This window comes from Cibotium barometz, chromosome 38 (genome assembly GCF_041138505.1).
Source record: "Cibotium barometz isolate CiBa-2024 chromosome 38, ASM4113850v1, whole genome shotgun sequence".
Lineage (NCBI taxonomy): Eukaryota > Viridiplantae > Streptophyta > Polypodiopsida > Cyatheales > Cibotiaceae > Cibotium > Cibotium barometz.
The window spans coordinates 1407179-1426925 of NC_141083.1; the positions used below are offsets into that span (position 1 = coordinate 1407179).

At 46.8% G+C, this 19747-nt stretch overlaps 1 protein-coding gene, 1 non-coding gene and 1 pseudogene across 4 annotated transcripts in view; all 3 read right to left on the minus strand.

Moving 5' to 3' along the window:
- Positions 1-592: 592 nt before the first annotated feature.
- LOC147616223 (geranylgeranyl transferase type-2 subunit beta 1-like) overlaps positions 593-19747 on the minus strand; it is a 43577-nt gene continuing 24422 nt past the window's right edge. Inside the window, exons 3-9 of one of the 3 annotated variants that reach the window (XM_086777232.1) lie at positions 3197-3313; positions 2693-2759; positions 2460-2608; positions 2020-2153; positions 1750-1848; positions 1039-1114; positions 593-897 (exon numbers count right to left, since the gene is read on the minus strand). In XM_086777232.1, coding sequence (XP_086633358.1) covers positions 785-897; positions 1039-1114; positions 1750-1848; positions 2020-2153; positions 2460-2608; positions 2693-2759; positions 3197-3313 — 755 coding nt within the window. In that variant the 3' untranslated portion in view covers positions 593-784. The other 2 variants (XM_086777235.1, XM_086777234.1) reach the window with 2 other exon arrangements.
- Positions 16870-18673, minus strand: LOC147616224 (25S ribosomal RNA; annotated as a pseudogene).
- On the minus strand, positions 19012-19164 carry LOC147616225 (5.8S ribosomal RNA). Its single transcript, XR_015262570.1, has one exon. It is a non-coding gene; the product is annotated as a 5.8S ribosomal RNA (ribosomal RNA).

The window sequence follows — 19747 nt, forward strand, 5'->3', positions numbered from 1 at the left end:
CCTTAATGGCATATGGTGATCCACAAAGAAGTAACATCCACTAATAAAAATGTGTTGAACCTCTCTAGTCTTGATCGTCACACCCACATGTTCTACATATTTGTGTTGTTTAAAATAGAGACAATCTTTGACCTCAAAGAGAAACCCTATATATCATGTGTTCTCTATAGGTATATTATAATAACCCCTTAATGATATTGGCATTTTAGATACAGCTCTTCTCTAAATCTGGTGATATAACTACCCTTTTTTGGACCAAATATACAATTCTTTTCAAATTTTAATTTCATAAAACGCCTTACAAATGCAATTTTTTCTACAAATCCACAAAACTCAACATTTGTTTCAATGAGAACCCCTTTAGTCTTTAAGAAAAGTATAGCTTCTACACATGAGCACAATTAACGATGTTGGAACTATACCCTACCACCCCCTCTCAAGGCTATGGTGTCTTTGAAACAATATTGTCTTTCTTGTGTAATGAAAGTTTTCAACAAAGTGTCATTGCAATTCAAAGTTGTCGTGTCTATCTATCTATTAACCATGTACAACCAAGGCACAAGAGGAGAGGAGAGAACAAAGAAATCCTGGATTTCTAAAAAATCAGAGGAAAAAATCCCTTCCATTGACCCTTTGTATTCAAAAAAGAAATCCTGGATTTCTAAAAAATAAGAGTAAAAAATCCCTTCCCATGCTTGCTCCAAAGGCAAAGGGTTATACCTAAGACTTGATGGATAAATAAGATGAAAAGAAATATGAGATGTTCTGTGTGTCAGAGAAAAATTTACTGCCCTGGTTGCTGTTTATGAGTGTAGAATACTTTATTAACCACATCCACCGGTAAAGCATACGCCGGATCGATTGGTTTTAAGCCTGCATACTCCAATAATGACAGCCCTGCACAAATTAGGCATCTGGGATAAGCCAATGCAAGTAGTATGGGCCATAGCACATTCTCTCCTTGCTGTAGATAAACTGTGCGGTTACAAATATAGAACTTTCATTTGATTTTGCGTGGTGCCTAGTGTAGTATTATACCTGCTATCCCAAAAAAAGTATGAAATACATCCACAGCATCATCTGGGCTATCTGATATGCCGCCACGCTCCTTGTCCTGCCATGTTCTTCAATTTTAAGGCCCTTTTTACAAGAGTTGGAGCCCGTCCACACAGGAGGGTGCTTTACCCTACATGGCAACATCGAGCCTGGCCACACAGGAGGGCGCTTTCTCCTACCTAGCGACATTCAGCCTGGCCACATAGTTGCAATGTTGAGCCCGAGTGCCGCCAGAGCCTCATTGCAAGGAGGACAAGAAGGCAGTGGTGTGATCTCCCACGAAGGCGCACCCCAGGGACAGCATACCTCGTCTTCCACAGATGTGGAGGTAGGGTTCTGTTCGAGCTGTTGGCTGCCAACGCCCTCACTAAATTGGTTTTTTGTTTGGCAGGGGCAGGTCAAGAGGCAGCCTATGTGTGAACAGGCTCCTTGTTGATCAAAAGAAGGGGTGGCAGAAGGCTAGGCCCCTCCTATGTGTGTGTGTGTGTGTGTGTGTGTGTGAGAGAGAGAGAGAGAGAGAGAGAGAATCTTCATTTTAAGAAGGCTAGGTCCCTCCTATGTGTGTGTGTGTGTGTGTGTGTGTGTGTGTGTGTGAGAGAGAGAGAGAGAGAGAGAGAGAGAATCTTCATATAAAATGATTGTTTCGCTGCAAGCACTCTCAGGTTACAAGTTTTTAATCATTAAAGTTCCAACCTGGCAATCAAGGATGAACTGCTTGAGCTTGTCCTTGTCTATCCAGTGTACACGGTCTATCATCACGAGGCTTGATAGCACCCACCATGAGTAGCATACCTGGAGATGTGCAGAGCTAAAACTTGTGAACAGTTTGGAAAGCCACATGTAATGGTCCACCCGCCCCGCGGGGGGGGGGGGGGGGGGGGGAACTAGATGAAGACGCAAGCATTGGCATGCACACGCAACATAGTTACATATGCAATAGAGTTTCAAGACAGTCGAACTTACGTCAGGTAGCTTCTCAGGTCGTCCATTCAGACCCCCAGATGGCACCTGGCGCTCACAAAGCCACCAGCCCAGAATATCCTTATCAACATGATGCAGGGCATCTGCAATAGCTAGGGCACCAACACAACAGAAAACTGTAGAGTACGTTATCAGTAAATGGTCTACACAAAAGCCTTTACCATACAGCCAGCTCAAGTCCCCGCTCTCAAAGAATCTGACAACGTGCCTGCTGTCAGAGAATCTGACAACAGCGCAGGTACTGCAGCTCATGGAGGGGCGATCAAGCCCAGGTACATAATGCAGGCTGTATGTGTAAAGACCCTAAGCTTCATGAAATATTTATCTTTACCAATGGACACTAATCCAGCGAGGTTAGGGAGCCCCGGGATTAGGGATTAACAGCCTGATACTTGGCTAGGGTTCATGCCAAATTCGCTTACTTTGACCAGCGTGTGATTCTCCTCCGGGTGTACAACCAAAACCACCATCAAAATTTTTGCAGCAAGCCACAAAGTCAACGGCTTTTTTGAGATCTATCTTATCCAAACGTTTTAAGATCGAAAGGCAGCAAATCGCACAATACGAGAACCTGTGGAACAAGCCTTTGTTTTATCAAGCTATTGAGCATGCTGGATACAACCTCAGATAGATGGTATACACTTAGTGTATATACCTTGTATCAATCTCTCCCCACTCATCACCAGCGAATGACCCGTCTTCTTGCTGCAACTGAGAGATGTCTGATTGACTTGTGAAGGATGACAAGTTGCTAAAATGGATACTTAAATGCCCATGCAAACACGCAACAGTCATCATTCATACATGATAAAGCACAGGCAAAAAAACACCCTTGAAATGATCATGCACTCATGCACATACATGGTAAACAAGCAATTGCATGCATTTCCATCTATATATACCAACCGAAAGGCCAGGTTATTTCTAAATCTCAACAAGAACCCAAGAGAAATCTTGACTCCATGAGTAGACCATCTACTCACAAAGCTTCAAACCATAACTCATCTATGTTAAGCCACAAGCAATCAATCTCATTTGTCTTCTAATTAAGGGCATCCTCTAGAGGCAAGCCACAATAAAGAAAATAATAATAATCCATTGGTTTCGAGATGTTGGTCATGCCTCCATATGCATTGCATGCATATCGACTTGAAGATACATGAGGCTATTTTGTCTTTGTCAATGGCCTCGAGTTTATCGTACAATGCTAAAATCTGTACAGCACTTACAGTATATAGAATGTGAGGGTCATGGTCAATGTTGCCGCTGAACCCCCCTGCATGAACAATAACAGTGTGAATAAGCATATCAGCAAAGCACAATCAAGAGGGATTCTTAGACGAATGAAAAGATCAAGAATACATCATTCGTCATGTCCACCCAGTCTCATCAGTTATGAACCACATGCAGCAAATACTAATGAAATGACATTTTCTGTATCTAATCATGTACCATGTTAAGTACCCTTTCATGTACCTGGCTATGAGTCATGTGCCTAGCCATGCATCCTCTCACATCAAAAGTACAGCTAGCACGCATATTCATAAAACATGCCCAGCCCCTAGGCAGGGACCTTGGGCCTTTTGGGCAGGGCTGATGTGGGGCCATAGAGTATGGACACAAAACCTGCCCATATATGGATATACCGGTTCATGCTGAAGTATGAACCCCATCATATGGCTATGGATTGCTACAATTGTTCCAAGCCTCTAGGCCAGTGCCTCAAGGACTTGGAAACCCATGCAATTAGTCTACCTATGTGCATCCTCTGTCCTCACAATCACTCTCCACCATTGTCCCTTTACAAAAGTGTACCAGGTAGTGACTTGCTTACGTTTACAAGTGCAAGGTAAAGATTTGCAGGAAAATGGCTTATTTTCAAATGGCAACAAGAGTAAACAAAGCTGCTGCAACTATTATGCAGGTTGAAATCACCAACTATTATAAATGCTCTTGAACAAAATAACCCCCAACTGCTGTATGCATACCCATACATTCATAAGGTGCCCCTTATTCTTAACTAGCAGCCATGACCGAGCACCCAACTCTACTCTCCAGCTGCCCAAATCTGTTGTCCGACCTCACTCCTGTGGTCAGCCCATGGCAGAGGCTACCTGCCTACCTTCCAAAACACCATTGCAAACTTGTTGATGGGGACCACAGGTTGGACGTGCATCACTCTCTCCCCAACTAAGACCATTGCAAAACTTGTTGATGGGGACCACAGGTTGGACGTGCATCACTCTCTCCCCAACTAAGACTGCCTTTGGCACTCAACAAAAGAAAATTCACAAAATGAAGTCAAGGCATTGGTTGCCCTGAGCTCTCTATTGAAGCTCAACTGAATCTTTCATTTTGTCCTTGCCTTGACAATATGAATTCAGTAGACAGCCAGCACACAGGCATCTATGAGGAAGATGGTCGCGTAGTTGACAACCTGGCAGTGGTGCTGGAACAAGCAGTTCTTGGCAGGCTGGTGGCAGCATCAGCTGGCTCGCACTGGCATTGGCCGTACTGCTGTCTGCAGGCATAGCTGCAGTGCAGGCGGAACAGGCAGAGCAGGCGGCGCTGCTGGTTGAAGCAGGCAGAACAAGTGGAGCAGGGTGGCACAGCGTTTGCAGAACATGCGGTGACTGGCAGAACAGGGCGGCACAGTGCTGGCTGAGGCCAGGCAGAGCTAGCGGCGCAGGTGGCACAGCTGGTGACAACGCTGATGGAAGAGGCCAACGAAGGAGGAAGCCTAGCCAATCAACCAGCAGGTGGAGAGAGAGATGAAGATCATATGAACTCCTTGCTCTTGAGGGTCTCGCACTCTTGAAGTTCTCCACACCTTAAAGGTGATCCATCAAGGAAGGCTCTTGCTTCTTTTATACTTGAGGGAGGCCCTGCTTTATGCCAAAAAGCGGGCCAAGCTTTGCTTTTCTCTTTTTTAACTCTACTTTTGACTTTTAATAATAGAATATTACTCAACTTTAATCAAAGTTCTTTGGTTATGCTTTTCTAGCTTCAGGGCCTTGCTTTTTGTCCCTAGAGTGACTTTTTGGAAAAGCGGCTTTTAGCTTTTTGGTTCAGCTCAGTCTCCTCTTTCCAATGGTGCTCTTGGTTCGTGGTCAACTCAGTTTGACTTTTTGTTTTTTGACCAAAACTGGTGCTTTTTCTTGTGCCAACTTCATGAATCTTGTTTCCATGCCTTCATTAACCTATCCGTTGTCAGGGCATGAGTTCCATCATGTGAAAAAGACCTAGAAAGGCCAAATAGTTGCATCCCTCCCTCTTATATCGCAGTTGTCCTCAACTGTGAGATACAAATGTTCCATATGTTCCTAGTACTAGCCCCATCTGGTGATCTTGTGCATCTGGTCTTTCCTCATATATGTGGTGTCTTCTGCTCTTCTAGCAACATCTCTATGCCTTATCTTTGACCGATGTCCTTGTTCTTGATGGTATATCTTCAAGGCATGTCACATGTGTTAGATTTAATAAATGCCTACTTACCGTCTACAAAAACTAGACACAAGCTAGTCAACAAAAAAGCATGCATCATTCGCGTCTACTAAGTACTCCAGGTACTGGCCAGGTAGTCTGGAACCCAATGGACTATCACATGCCATGAATCCAAGCATTGTCCATGCATCAAAAACTGCACACAAAGTCGAAGAAATTCAAACATACATTGGTATTCAATGCACAAGTAATGATCCTCCTGTTCATGGATTGTCTCGTCTAGTTTCATCGAAAACCGTGCTGAGCTATCTGGCTCCCAAGGGAAACTGCTCAAACTATCGCTCAAGGCCATCTGGTCACTAGGACCGCCCAAGAATTCATCAATAGTCATCTGCGCCGTCTGGTCGCATTGACCGCCCGACTATGAAATTCAATACAGTCATCTGGGCCATCTGGTCGCAATGACCGCCCGACTGTGAAATCCAATAGTCATCTGGGCCATTTGGTCACAATGGCCGTCCGACTATGAAAACCAATATATCTTGCATAGTTGTCATCCAATGGGTCATCTTGCATCATTGCCTCCCATATACATATCTTGCTCCTCGGACTATCAAGCATCAATGCCACCCAAAACTAGAGCATGTCCAATTAACCATTACATAAGCCAAATAATGATCAATTCCATTCAATATAAATATATACAATAAAGAAGGCTAGAGGTACAATCTCTCCCTCTTAAATGTCTTCTTCACAAGACATTTATGCATGTACTTCAATACATCTGGACCAACCACTTCCCCATAAGCTCGAAGTATCTCTAGATAGTCCTTGAAGTACTCTTTTGGCATCCATTTCGCATCTAAAGGCGAGTAATTCTTAAACTTCAAGAGAAACTTTCTGACCACTGTCTTTCCTCTTTTTCTCACGGAATGGAATACAATCTGTTCCGGTTGCAAAATTTCTTCTTGTTCTTCCACCTCTAGTGGATCTTCCAATACAGGCTCCTCTAGGAGTAGTCCCATATATGGTTTCAATAAGCTGACATGAAAGGCATTATGTATCCTCCAATGATCTAGAAGGTCCAATCGATAGCATACATCGTTGATCTTCTCGATAACCTAAAAAGGTCCCTGATATCCAGGGGCAAGCTTGGGTTCCTTGTGCTCCTTAGCTTTAAACTGTCTGAGTCTGGCTTTTTCGAATCTCAATAAGACCCAATCCCCTTGTTCAAAACTCATTCGCATGGAAGATCTCTTCCTTGGTCTTTAGAATGGGCAACAACAATGGTTTACCATAGATAATCTCAAAGGGAGTGCACTTGCGTGTGCGTGTGTAGACTCATGGTCTGTGTACTACAGTGTAACCTTGTAAGCTTGCAATGTTAATTGATTGTCATGTCATGGAGCTTGTAATGTGTCAGAGTCTTACAAAGTCTTCTGTCTCACTTTGTAATACTTCTGGAATGGAACAAAAGACACACTTGTTATTACTCTTCCTTTTCGTGTCATTGTTACTCTGTAGTGAATGATTATGTTGTAGTTCTTCTCATGTGTACATGCTAAGTGAGAGCTGAACAGGATCCAAAATACGGAGCGAATCTCATCAATTAGTTCTTGGAAACCAACACTGTGCATGTGGAGGGAAAGGAGCCAATAAAAATTTCAGAAAACGCAGTGCACCATGTGTTGGGTCTACCCATTGATGGCGCTCTAGATACCAACATGAAGGCAACCATATGTGCCATATCCTCTCCGAGCCCAATGCCAGACTTAGAAGAGCTGCTACCAATGGAATGTGAAGGAACTTTATGGGAAAATGTGGCACGACACACCAAATTGGCAAACCCACACTTAGCTGACCTATTGGAGATCCACATCGTCACATTTATGATCAATCATTGTTTCCGTGGGTGGCGAAAGTAGCATCCAGTGCATACACAAGGTGGATATACCACAATAGTAACAAATAATACCAACCCCCGCTTGGTGGACTTTGGACTACAACTTGACTAGCTCAAGGAGTATCTCACATTGCGAGAATATAGTTTTTAGTACCAGTGCTCCCTACCAACATAGAGAGTGGACCCACTATACCTACTGATCAAGCAAAGGCTCAATCCTTTATAGTTACACGAAGCAAAAAAGTGGAACTTCCAAGAATGCTACAACTTCCCTCAATTCTTGCCATCAACATTCCAGGATATAACGAGTCAAAGAAATCAAATGCTGACATGGATACGAGCATGGCGTAGAATACCAGATCCCGACATAGTGGCTACCATAAGATTTTTGAAGTTGATCATAGTTCTCATCGATCAACCAAAGGAAAGATATGATGGATATGATGCAAAGCAGCTGTGCTTCGATATGAACAGAGGCTCGGATAAACGAGGAATGGTGCTTTATTATCATCGCATCATTAGGTGTCTACCAAGATACATGCATGTCACATTCACAGACATGGTAGACACCGAGCCGCAGGATCTTCGAAAGCACCCAAGGTAACATTCAGCTCGTTTGAGGACAATGTGGACGATGAGGAGTGGCAAAAGATTGCCCAGAAAGCAAGTAAAAAGAGGAAAAATGGAGTTGATGAGGAACTGTTGTCTAACTTGGAAGAGGTCAAGAAACAAAAGGCTAAAGAAGAATAGAGGAAAAAAGAACTACAGGAGGAGAAGAAACAAGAAGCTACTGCCGAAGCTGAAAGAAAGAAAAAAGCTGAAGACGCGGAGAAAAGAAAAGAGGAAGAAGAAAGGAAAAGGAAGGAGGAAGTAGAGAAGAAGAAGAAGGAAGGGGAACAGCAGAAAAAGAAGGAAGAAGCACCCCAAAAAGGGAAAATGCCTGCCAGGACAGAGCTCATCATACCAACATAACTACAACCATGGATAACAGCATTGGCTTAGAAGGCACAAGAAGGACCAAGTCACTCGGACAAATTACCTGAAAATTTGGAAGCAGAACTCCCCAGCCAGCAACTTCACAGGGACAAGGGGTTGCTAACCATGGCCCAAAAGATCCTCTCACATACTCTCTCTACATTAGAGGAATATGAAACAAAGGCCCAGAGTACCATCACACAGCTCAGTGCACTTAACCAGAAGTAGCATGGTATGCTAATGAGTGCCACAAACAAGACCAAGGAGCTAGAGCTCAAGTCACAGTCGATGGCGCAACAAATTGAGGAGTTGCAGAAGAAGATAGCCATGGCGGAAAGGTCATTGGTGGACCAAAAGGAATTGCGTGAAGGAAAAATCAGAGCCCTTACTAGTGACAGGCAATTATTCTAGTGACAAATAGGAAGGCCACGAGCGGAGTTGGAAGAGGCCAAGAAGCCAGCCAAAGTCTGGGCTGACACAATTCAAGGTCTGAAGAACGAGGTGCTAGACAGCACAACCACATTGGCCATAGCCCTAAAGAACCCGAAAGAAGAAGAAGTTATGTGTCTTTCGTTGGATGCCAATGCAGCAGTAATTAGACCAGCGAAGGCCAGATTAAGCAGAGTATGGGATCAAGCGCTGCAAGCTCTGGTGGAGATCCAGGAACAAATGTCTTGCAAGCCCCAACAAGTCATCCATAACCTAGAGGATGACAATGATAATGATGGGGAGCAACAGCAAACACATCAACAACAGCAGCAACACCAACAGCATTAACAACAACAACAACAACAGCCAACAGGCCATGAATCTCGCAAAACCGGTACCTCTGGAAAAGAGAAACAAACAGAAGTTGAAGATTAGAGTCTAATATAGGCACTAAAGTCCACCACATGGAAGGCGAAACATTGGGAGAAGGAAGCAAAGAAGTTGGTGGAAGGGAATAAGTTATTGCAGCAAGAGTTGCAAGAGGTCATGCCCACAAAAGAGTATGGAGATATACTAAGAGATGCACTTCAGGAAAGGGACAAGGCAAGAGACCAAGCAGAGGAATACAAGCAGAAGTTGGAAAAAAGCACAAAATTTGAAATGGATGCCGTCAAGGAGTTAAATGCACTAGAACTCAAATTGCAACAATGCATGGAAAATGAAAACCAGCTTCGGAAGGAAGGACGCGGAGACTGGGAAAGTTACAGAGCTGCCCTTGAGGTGCAAATAGAAGAAGCCCGGCAAGTAGCCAAAAAAGTGCAACAGACCCAGAAAACAAGGCTACAATGGAAATTAGAGCTGAAGGAAGCAAAGGAGGAAATTTCTAGACTCCAAGCAAAGAATGCAAAAGTAAGAGCAGATGCGAAGCTGAGCGCTGAAAATACACAGATGCTATCACCCAGTGTGCCCAAAAAGGAAAGAGGTGAACTGCTGGTTGAGGTTCGGAAGCTGCAGGATGCCAACCAAGCTTTACTCAAAGAAAATGAACGCTTGAAAGATAGATTGGTCAACAGTTCCTTAGCTCCATGGGCCAGCATAGACAGCCCATTCTTTGAGGCATGTCACGTAATGTTTTTTGAATTGTTGAAGGCGGATATAGAGTTGCCGCAGTACTTTAAAAATGCAGAAAGAATAAAGTCTATACTTACCCGGAAACCTCTCCCCCTAGAGCACCCGTGCACCCAATTTTTATTCTCACAGACACCCGAGGGAAAGAGAATGCTTCCCACCAGAATGCAACCACCCGCAAGTATCAACACATGGGAATGGAGCATCGAAGTAGTAGCAGAAAGAGCAAAAAGCCCTTCTTCAAATAATCCGGAAGAGTACGAGGAGCCCGCCCAGGTTGAGTGGAGACCAATACCAATGGCAGAAAAGAAGATTCTGGGGCAAACTCCACTCAGACCAGTGGTAAGACTTTTTGATGAAAAGACATCACAAGCAACCAACAGGAGTCTAGGCTGTTCAAAAAAACATGCAGAGAAGATGAAAAAGATTCAAAAAAGCACCACCTGCGCTGACGAAATTTACATTCTGGATCACACTTCCCCACAGATGTTCTGCAAGTTCAAGCAAAAATTTATCAAGGGAACTAGTCCGGATGTAGAAGCTTTATCACTGGGCGTGAGTGTTGCACCTAGCGATGCAATAGCAGCGGAAGGGTCAGTGACAGTTGGCGGAGCAGTCAACCCACAACGCACGACCTAAGCACCACCTCGGTGTCACACGTGTAGAGGCGGCAGACTGTAACCACCTTGGAGCCGTTGCCAAGATCAAGAAGGCACAACTTAAAAGAGTGATTAACTATTGTAGAAAAGAGAGATGCATGAGGAGAGTGCACTGGCGTGTGCGTGTGTAGACTCATGGTCTGTGTACTACAGTGTAGCCTTGTAAGCTTGCAATGTTAATTGATTGTCATGTCATGGAGCATGTAATGTGTCAGAGTCTTACAAATGTCTTCTGTCTCACTTTGTAATACTTCTGGAATACATCAAAAGACACACTTGTTATTACTCTTCCTTTTCGTGTCAACTGTTACTCTGTAGTGAATGATTATGTTGTAGTTCTACTTGTGTACATGCTAAGTGAGAGCTAAGTGAGGAAGGGAGTGATGCATGCTCAGCCCTCCCACAAGAGAGAAGTCCAGAGCATTCCCCGCGACCACTTTAGAATTGGATCTAGATTTGGATTTGGATTTTGGATCTGGTACTAGCTCGGTGAGAGATACTCGTGGGTCATCCCGTGGTGTGCTCAGCATGGACTTGGACTTGGACTTGGACTATGTTGAGAGCAAAGGGAAACCAAGGGCCTAATGAAGGGAACAACTATGAGACCAATTCAGGACTTCAAGATGGGAACCAAGGCCGACAATCTATTTCTTATGAGACAGCAGCCATAACATCGGCAGAGTATAGAGATTTTCAAGAGTTTAGACAGTTTCTCCAAGATGAAGAATTCCTAGCTTGGAGAACCAAGAAGAAACAGGACCAAAGAAGGGCTTGAATGTTTGAAAATTTCATCAACAATCAAGCCATCGCAGCCACCAAAGCCTATCTTCGGGCCAAAGGAGTCACCATTGCAGAAGGATGCAGAGCTACCAGCCTTCATCAACCGGCCAGCTGGACTTCAAACCGGGAGAGAAGAGCGTCAAGTTTGATGCTTTTCGTGGAAAGCAGGATACACAAAAAGCATTATCTTTTGTTAAATAGTTTGATGCCGCTTTTGGAGGAGACGACTACTCCGAAAAGTCAAAGCTTCGAATGGTTCGTATGGATTTGAAGGATGTTGCCTTGAATTGGTGGCTTAAAGTGGAAAGGGACCGAGCCAAAGACATGGACCGCCTTCAAGACTACGTTCAACAAGAAGTTCCTACCCGCAAACTTTGAAGCAAATGTGCAAAAGGAATGGGATGAGGTAAAGAAAAAAGTTGGTGAGAATGTGGCATCTTACCTTAACAACTTTTCAACAGTTTCTTTGAAATTTACTTCATATACTCCCATTTCACCACTAATGGAGATGCGTAAGTTTGTGAATGGATTGCAACCTAAGCTTATGCAAGCAGTTTATATGGCTGGACCGAAAACATTGCAAGAAGCCCAAGAGAAATTGTTGTTCTGTCCTCAAAGTTCAGCTCATTTTCTCTTTACCACCAAGAATATTAAGTACTGAATTAGTGACTCGTGCTTTCATGGTTTGTATGCATACTGAAAATCAAAATCAAATGAGCTTTTACCCTTTTGTTCCACACGAGATTTCTGTTCTCGTTGAGCTCATCTTAGGACACCTGCGTTATCTTTAATCAGATGTGTCGCCCCAGCCAAACCCCCACCTAACAATGTCTTCCGCCTGGATCGGCGTGCGAGTGCACCTTAAGACCAAAAGCAGGGGCCAAGCCCCGCCTCCACCTCACGGAGTAAGTAAAATAACATTAAAAGTAGTGGTATTTCACTTGCGCCAAAGGCTCCCACTTATTCTAGACCTCTCAAGTCATTTCACAAAGTCGGACTAGAGTCAAGCTCAACAGGGTCTTCTTTCCCCACTGATTTTTCCAAGCTCGTTCCCTTGGCTGTGGTTTCACTAGATAGTAGATAGGGATAGTGGGAATTTCGTTAATCCATTCATGCATGTCACTAATTAGATGACGAGGCATTTGGCTACCTTAGGAGAGTCAAGTTACTCCCGCCGTTTACCTGCGCTTGGTTGAATTTCTTCACTTTGACATTCAAAGCACTGGGCAAAAATCACATTGCGTCAACATCCGTGGGAACCATCGCAATGCTTTGTTTTAATTAAACAATCGGATTCCCCTTGTCCGTACCAATTCTGAGACGGTTGTTCACCGCCTAGGGAGGGCCCCCCCCGCGAGGGGCGACGTTCTATGCCCATCGCCTAGTGGGCACGCGGAGGCCCACCCTCACCTGTTGGTCATGTCCACTCCCGGCTAGTTCAGGTGTGAACCCAGCTTACTCACGGGAACTTTTTCCCTGTGAGACTGGACACAGGTTTTTTCCCGTGTGAACACACTTATGTGTGTTGGGTTGCCCTAGGCCTTTTAGTACTCACTTATACTTTCATTTCATATCATTATTGAGTACATCTTTTCCAGCACTCTCACGTTTCTTTGTGCTTGAGGTTGTGTGTGTGTGTGTGTGTGTGTGTGCGCGCGCGCGTGCGCAGGCTAGCTTCCCTCCTACCCAACATTGGTATCAGAGCTTGGTTAGGGTTAGCATTAGGGTTTGCCCCCTGCTGCCCGTCAAAGCTTGAGCCTATTGCACGCATCAAGGCATTAGGGTTTTGCTACATTAGGTTAGGGTTAGGGTTAGGGTTTTGCCTTCAACCGCCCTGCAGCCACCCTGCCGTCGCCCTCGGCCGCCTCTGCACGCCGCCGCCGCTCTGTCCGTATGCCGTACTGTACCGCCCTACCGCTGCCCTCAGCTCCACCATGCCGCCGCCGCCCTCTGCATGCGCCACCAGATCTGTGTCGTACACCTTTGCATCCTCTGCATTGAGCGTCGCCCTCTGCGCAGCCTAGTTCGCAGCGCCGCCACCGCCTCTGCCGTTGCCTACACCCGTCACCCCCTCCGTCGACTGTAGCTACCAGATCCGTGCGCCGCCGGCTTCACAACTGCCAGATCTGGGGTTGCCGCCTTCAGATCTGCCATCGCCGCCCTCAGATCTGTGCCGCCCATCATCTGCCCAGCGCCGCTGTCATCTGTGCCCGTACCTACCGCAGCTTGTGCCTTCCGCCCAGGCAGCCGCTGCCTACGCCGCCCTGCACCATGCCCCGTACCAACTGTACTGCCGTACGACCATACCTGCACCTGTATCGTACGGTTGTACCTGCAATTGTGCCTGCTCTGCACTACCCAAAGCAACTTCAAATTCCAGATCTGCAAGGTTTGACTTGAAATTGCACACATTGCCTATTCAAATTTGGGACTTTTTACAATTGAGCCTGCAATTACAACATTGGCACACATTGGCATTGATTTCAATAAATTTGGTGCATAATTGCACTAGAAATTTGGAGATTTTTCAAAAATTGACTCGATTTTGCAAAAATTGGCACTATTTTGCAAAAATTGGCACGATTTGCAAGCAATTTTGGGTATTACAGGCACATTTGGTTGGCATTGGGGCATTTTCCCCAAATTTTTGGGTATTACAGGCACATTTGGTTGGCATTGGGGCATTTCCCCCAATTTTTGGGTATTGCATGCACATTTGGTTGGCATTGGGACATTTCCCCCAATTTTTGGGCATTGCAGCACTTGGTACAGGTGACAATCGCATTAGCAAATTTACAGGTGCAGATCCGGTTTAGATTTGGTCTAATTGGTTGCCTAACTTGTCTACATTGAGCCCATTTTTGGAGCATTCGACCAATTTACATTTGATCTGCCAGGATTTGAGCACTCGCAGCTCTTACAGGTGTCAGCTGATTGTGTTTTTCACGGCACATGTATACATTTGTGGTTTGCTACAGTATATGTATGCCATTGTGGACACTTTGACAGATTTGCATCATCGTGCAATACACTTGCAAATTTGGGACATGCATATGTATTTCTCGAGGTGAAGGAGTTCCCTTTCAGTCCATTGGTTATCCTGCTATTTATCTCCCGCATTCTTACGGTTTTGCTGGGCATTGCCTACTCTTGGTGACTTGTGATAGATTTGTTGTGCTAACATGGCCAACAGTAATAATGACCTCTTTGGAATGCTATCTCAAGAGGACAAGCTCAATGGGGACAACTACCCTATGTGGGCTTATATGATGCGTCATGTTTTGGTTGCCAAAAATGTATGGATGTATGTGGATGGCACTGAGAAGCGTCCTCTTGCACCTGCTCCAGCGGAAGGTGAAGTGATTCCCGCTCATCCTCCTGCAGGTCCACCTCCTCGTCTTCCTCCTACTCAGCAGCAGCGTACTTGGGATGCTAGGGATGCTCAGGCCCATGCATTGATTGCTCTCTTGTGCCGCAGGCATATCATTCCGCACATTCGTTCTTGCACTACTGCAAAGGGTGCTTGGGATACCTTGGCGGCATTGTATTCAGGTCACAATGAGGCTCGTGTAGCTTACCTTCGGGGCAAGCTTGAGACTGACCACATGCTTGAAGGTGACTCTATCAATCCGTACCTTACACATGTGAAGGACCTACAAGAGCAGCTCATTAACATTGATGAGGTCTTGACAGATAGCTATTTTGTTCAGACAGTTTTGCGCAACTTGCCTGACTCTTATCAGACATTTAGCACCACTTTGCGGTTGTTGGCTGGCAATGCACCTAATGCGGTCACTTTTGACAACCTTGTGACTCTCTTGCTCAGTGAAGAGCAATCTCGTTCCAACAGGAACAACATGATGTCTGCTGAGTCAGCAATGGCTGCTCCCTTTCGTGGGAATAGATCTAGGCCTAAACCTAGCCCATCGAATCCTCCCAAGAAAAAGCGTTGTAACTATTGCAGGAAGACAGACCACACCATAGAGGAATGCAGGAGGCGTATTGAGAGTGAAAAAAAGAAGCAGCTGGCATCTTCTTTCACAGGTGCAGATCACGCCAATTTGGCTACACATGTGTCAGCCTTGACACTTACATCTTCATTGCCTGCAAAGATGTCTTCTGATGACTATGCTTTATAGTCTGTACTCCATGGTATGCATTGTCTGGCAGATGCATTTCAAGGGGGGGTTTTACTTGCCCACATGCAGTTGGTGATGCCTCATGGTCACTTATGCTTGTTGACCCATATGCTGGTCTATGCTAGACGCTTTCTCTCATGCGATGTCTACTGGAGATGCCTTTTATGCTGTTTTCCCTTGCAACGGGATTGTTTCTACAGTGTTGACATTGTCACTTTCTCACATGTGATGTTTATTGGGAGTGCCTTTTACACACTTGGCCAGTGTTGGCTTGCTCTCATGGTTTTGACATGTCACATGTATATTATTCATTGTGGGATTATGCATCTTACACTCACCATACATGCCACTGATCATGGCATCGCTGAGAGTTTACCTATCCTCTCATAGCATTGGCTGATGCCCGCCTCGAACCCTCACTTTTTCTCCCCATTTTCAGCTTTTTCCATTGCTGAATTTTTACCTTTATCAGTCCTACCATTGCTGATTTTTCCTCATCGGATCCTCCATTGATGAGTTTCTCTTTTGCAGCTTACATTGCATGTCTCACAGGCATGACTTCTGGATCCTGTTGTCTTTACACGTGTATATCTGCTACCTCTTCTTATGCTTATCACTGGTGCAGTTACAGAGCATTGATGTGGATTACATGCAGTTCAGCTTGGCATTTGCTTCAGAGGGGTATTATGCGATGCCTCTTGATTTGATGCAGTTGATGTCCACATGATCTTTGCCATGCATTTGTGGTGATGCATTTATATACTACTGTGCTCTAGCATTAGCACTATGACATTAGGGATTCTCCTTTTCCCTGTCATATAGTGCTTGCTTTTTCCATTGGCACTGCAGTTCACTCTTACTGCGGAGCATAGTGCAGGGCAGCATTCATAGCTTTATCACTCTGCTGCTACCCGTTCACACCATTCACTTAAGGGGGTTTTCTTGGTCATGTCCACTCCCCGCTAGTTTAGGTGTGAACCCAGCTTACTCACGGGCACTTTTTCCCTGTGACTGGACAGGTTTTTTCCCCCTGTGAACACACTTATGTGTGTTGGGCACTTTGCCCTAGGCCTTTTAGTACTCACTTGTACTTTCATTTCATATCATTATTGAGTACATCTTTTCCAGCACTCTCACGTTTCTCTGTGCTTGAGGTTGTGGGTGTGTGTGTGTGTGTGTGTGTGTGTGTGCGCGCGCGCGCGCGCGCGCAGACTAGCTTCCCTCCTACCCATTATCACCGCTGGGGCAGCTCGGGCAGACCCTCCACAGCCCCCGGGGTCAAAGAACAGACCCCTAGACCGAGCCCTCAGAGCTTATCCCTTTCTTAAAGTTATGGATCCGTTTTGCCGACTTCTCTTACCTACATTGTTCTATCGACCATAGGCTATTCACCTTGGAGACCTAATGTGGTTATGAGTACGACCAAGCATGATCGGCGTTCGCTCCTCCAGATTTTCACGGGCCGTCGGGGACACACCGGACACCACGAGACGTGCGGTGCTTTACCAGCCCGCTGGACCCTACCTCCGGGTGATCCGATTTCAAGGTGGGCGGGCTGTTAAAAAGAAAAGAGAACTCTTCCCGAGGCCCCCACTGGCGTCTTCGGGTTCGGTGACGTCGTCGTCCACCGCCACGTTTCGGTTCGGGAATATTAACTTGATTCCCTTTCAATGCGCGGCGCGCAATGCACTCTTGACACAAGACTGCCCCAACCCTTAGGATTGACTAACCCAGGTCAATTGCTGTTCACATGGAACATTTCTCCAGAGTCCACTTCGATCTTCAAAGTTCTCATTTGAATATTTGCTACTACCACCAAGATCTACACTGGGGACCATTTCACTCGGGCTCGGGCTCGCGCCTAGGACTGTGCCACGACCCCCATGCCCTCCTACTCATTGGGGCCTCGCACTTGCCCCGATGGCCGGGTATAGGTCGCACGCTTCAGCGCCATCCATTTTCGCCACCATCTTGCTATCTTAATCAATCAACACCCTTTGTGGGATCTAGGTTAGCGTGCAATTCGCCACCGTAACCCGGCTTTCGATTCATCCCGCATCGCCAATTCTGCTTACCAAAAATGGCCCACTTGGAGCTCCCATTCCGCACCGGGGTTCAACAAAGCAACCCCGGTTGCTTACCTATTTAAAGTTTGAGAATAGGTCGAGGGTGTTACACCCCCGATGCCTCTAATCATTCGCTTTACCCGATAAAACTACAACGAGCTCCGGCTATCCTGAGGGAAACTTCGGAGGGAACCAGCTATTAGATGGTTCGATTAGTCTTTCATCTCTATACCCAAGTGTGACAAATGATTTGCACGTCGGTGTCGCTACGAGCCTCCACCAGAGTTTCCTCTAGCTTCGCCCTGCTCAGGCATAGTTCGGGTGCCAACACGTAAGCTCCCACTCAAAACTTTCACAGAAGATCATGGTCGGTCGATGGTGCACCCTGCGAGGGGGATCCCACCTGTCAAGTTACTTGCGCCTCTGTGGGTTTGCCTCCCACCGGCTCACATACATGTTAAGACTCCTTGGTCCGTGTTTCAAGACGGGTTGGATGGAAAGCCCATAGCGCTAGCGTCTCAAGTGCGCAGGTGCGTGAAGCCCGCCACGAGTGGCACGCTTTGTTCCTCGGCTGGCGCGACGGCATCGAGACGGGCCAACTAGAGCTCGCTCTTGTCCTGTTGTGCCAGCCCCCGTTGACCAGCGCCCCGCGTCGAGCGGCATTCCAACTCGCGCCGTTCCACATCCAACCGAGGCGCACCCACGGCCCCCATTCACCTCCCTCCCAGCAATTTCAAGCACTTCTTAACTCTCTTTTCAAAGTCCTTTTCAGCTTTCCCTCGTGGTACTTGTTTGCTATCGGTATCTTGCCCGTATTTAGCCTTGGATGGAATTTACCACCCACTTAGGGCTGCATTCCCAAACAGCCCGACTCGTCAACGGCGCCTCGTGGAGCGATAGTGTCCAAGCTCGACGGGACTCTCACCCTCTCCGATGCCTCTTTCCAAGGGACTTGGGCCTAGTCCGTTGTAGAGGACACCTCTCCAGACTACAATTCGCGCAACGAGGCCACGCAATTCTCAAGCTGGGCTCTTTCGGGTTCGCTCGCCGCTACTAGGAAAATCCTCGTTAGTTTCTTTTCCTCCACTTAGTGATATGCTTAAACTCAACGGGTAGCCTTGCCTGATCTGAGGTCCGTTCGGTTTTTTCGTTCAAGGGGACAACCCGTGGCGCACCACATGGCTGCCCCTCGTCGGGAGCCCGGTTCGCCGCACGCACCATCGGGCAACGCGACCGCAAATGCCGATCCTCCCGCCGACAAGCCAGGGGGGAGCGGACCACCCTTGCGATGCCTCGCCACGTGGTGCCATCGATGCGTTTCAGCCGACCATGACATGATCACCCCGCCGTCGCCTCGTGGGGTGGGAGGGGGGCGTGCACACGGACAGCCAACTCCGCCGCGCGCCCCCGCTTCGAGGAGGAGGTGGGGGGCGGGGGTGTGGGGGTCGTGAGGACACTCAGGCATGCATGCCCTTGGTCGAGCCGCGGGCGCAAGTTGCATTCAAAGACTCCATGATTTGCGGAATTCTACAATTCACATTATGTATCGTATTTCGCTACGTTCTTCATCGTTGCAAGAGCCAAGATATCCGTTGTCGAGAGTCATTGCTACATAAGTTGATCCTCCCGTAGGGAAGGGTCTCAATCCAGCGCTCCTTTGCTATGGTGCCTTGCGCTCCCGAGGGGGGGCGGAAGATCGAGTGGCCCCATGCCAATGACACGAGGGGAGGGGGACGCCCGCTCGACGGGGGCGGGGAGAGGCGTCCCTCTCCCCACACCCTGTTATGCGGCATACAGGGGCGGGGAGAGGCGTCCCTCTCCCCACACCCTGTTATGCGGCATACGGGCATCCCCGTCCCAACACCTCGCCCACTCTCTCTCGGCTCCGGGACTAGGGCGAGGCGCGGGCGACCAGGCCTCTGGGCGTAGCCCCTCGACAGTACGTCCACGATTCACGGTGTTCTCTCGGATGTGTGTCAACGATCTTTCCGCAGGTTCACCATTCGATGAGGAATAGCAATGATGCCATTCTAAAGGCCTCCCATCACCTTGTTGGGAAGAATGGCACCACTCCCATTCTCCCTTTCATTTGAGGAGGAATGGTAGTGCCATTCTCAAGGCCTCCCATCACCTTGATGGGGAGAATGGCAACACTACAATTCTACCTTACATTCGAGGAGAAATGAC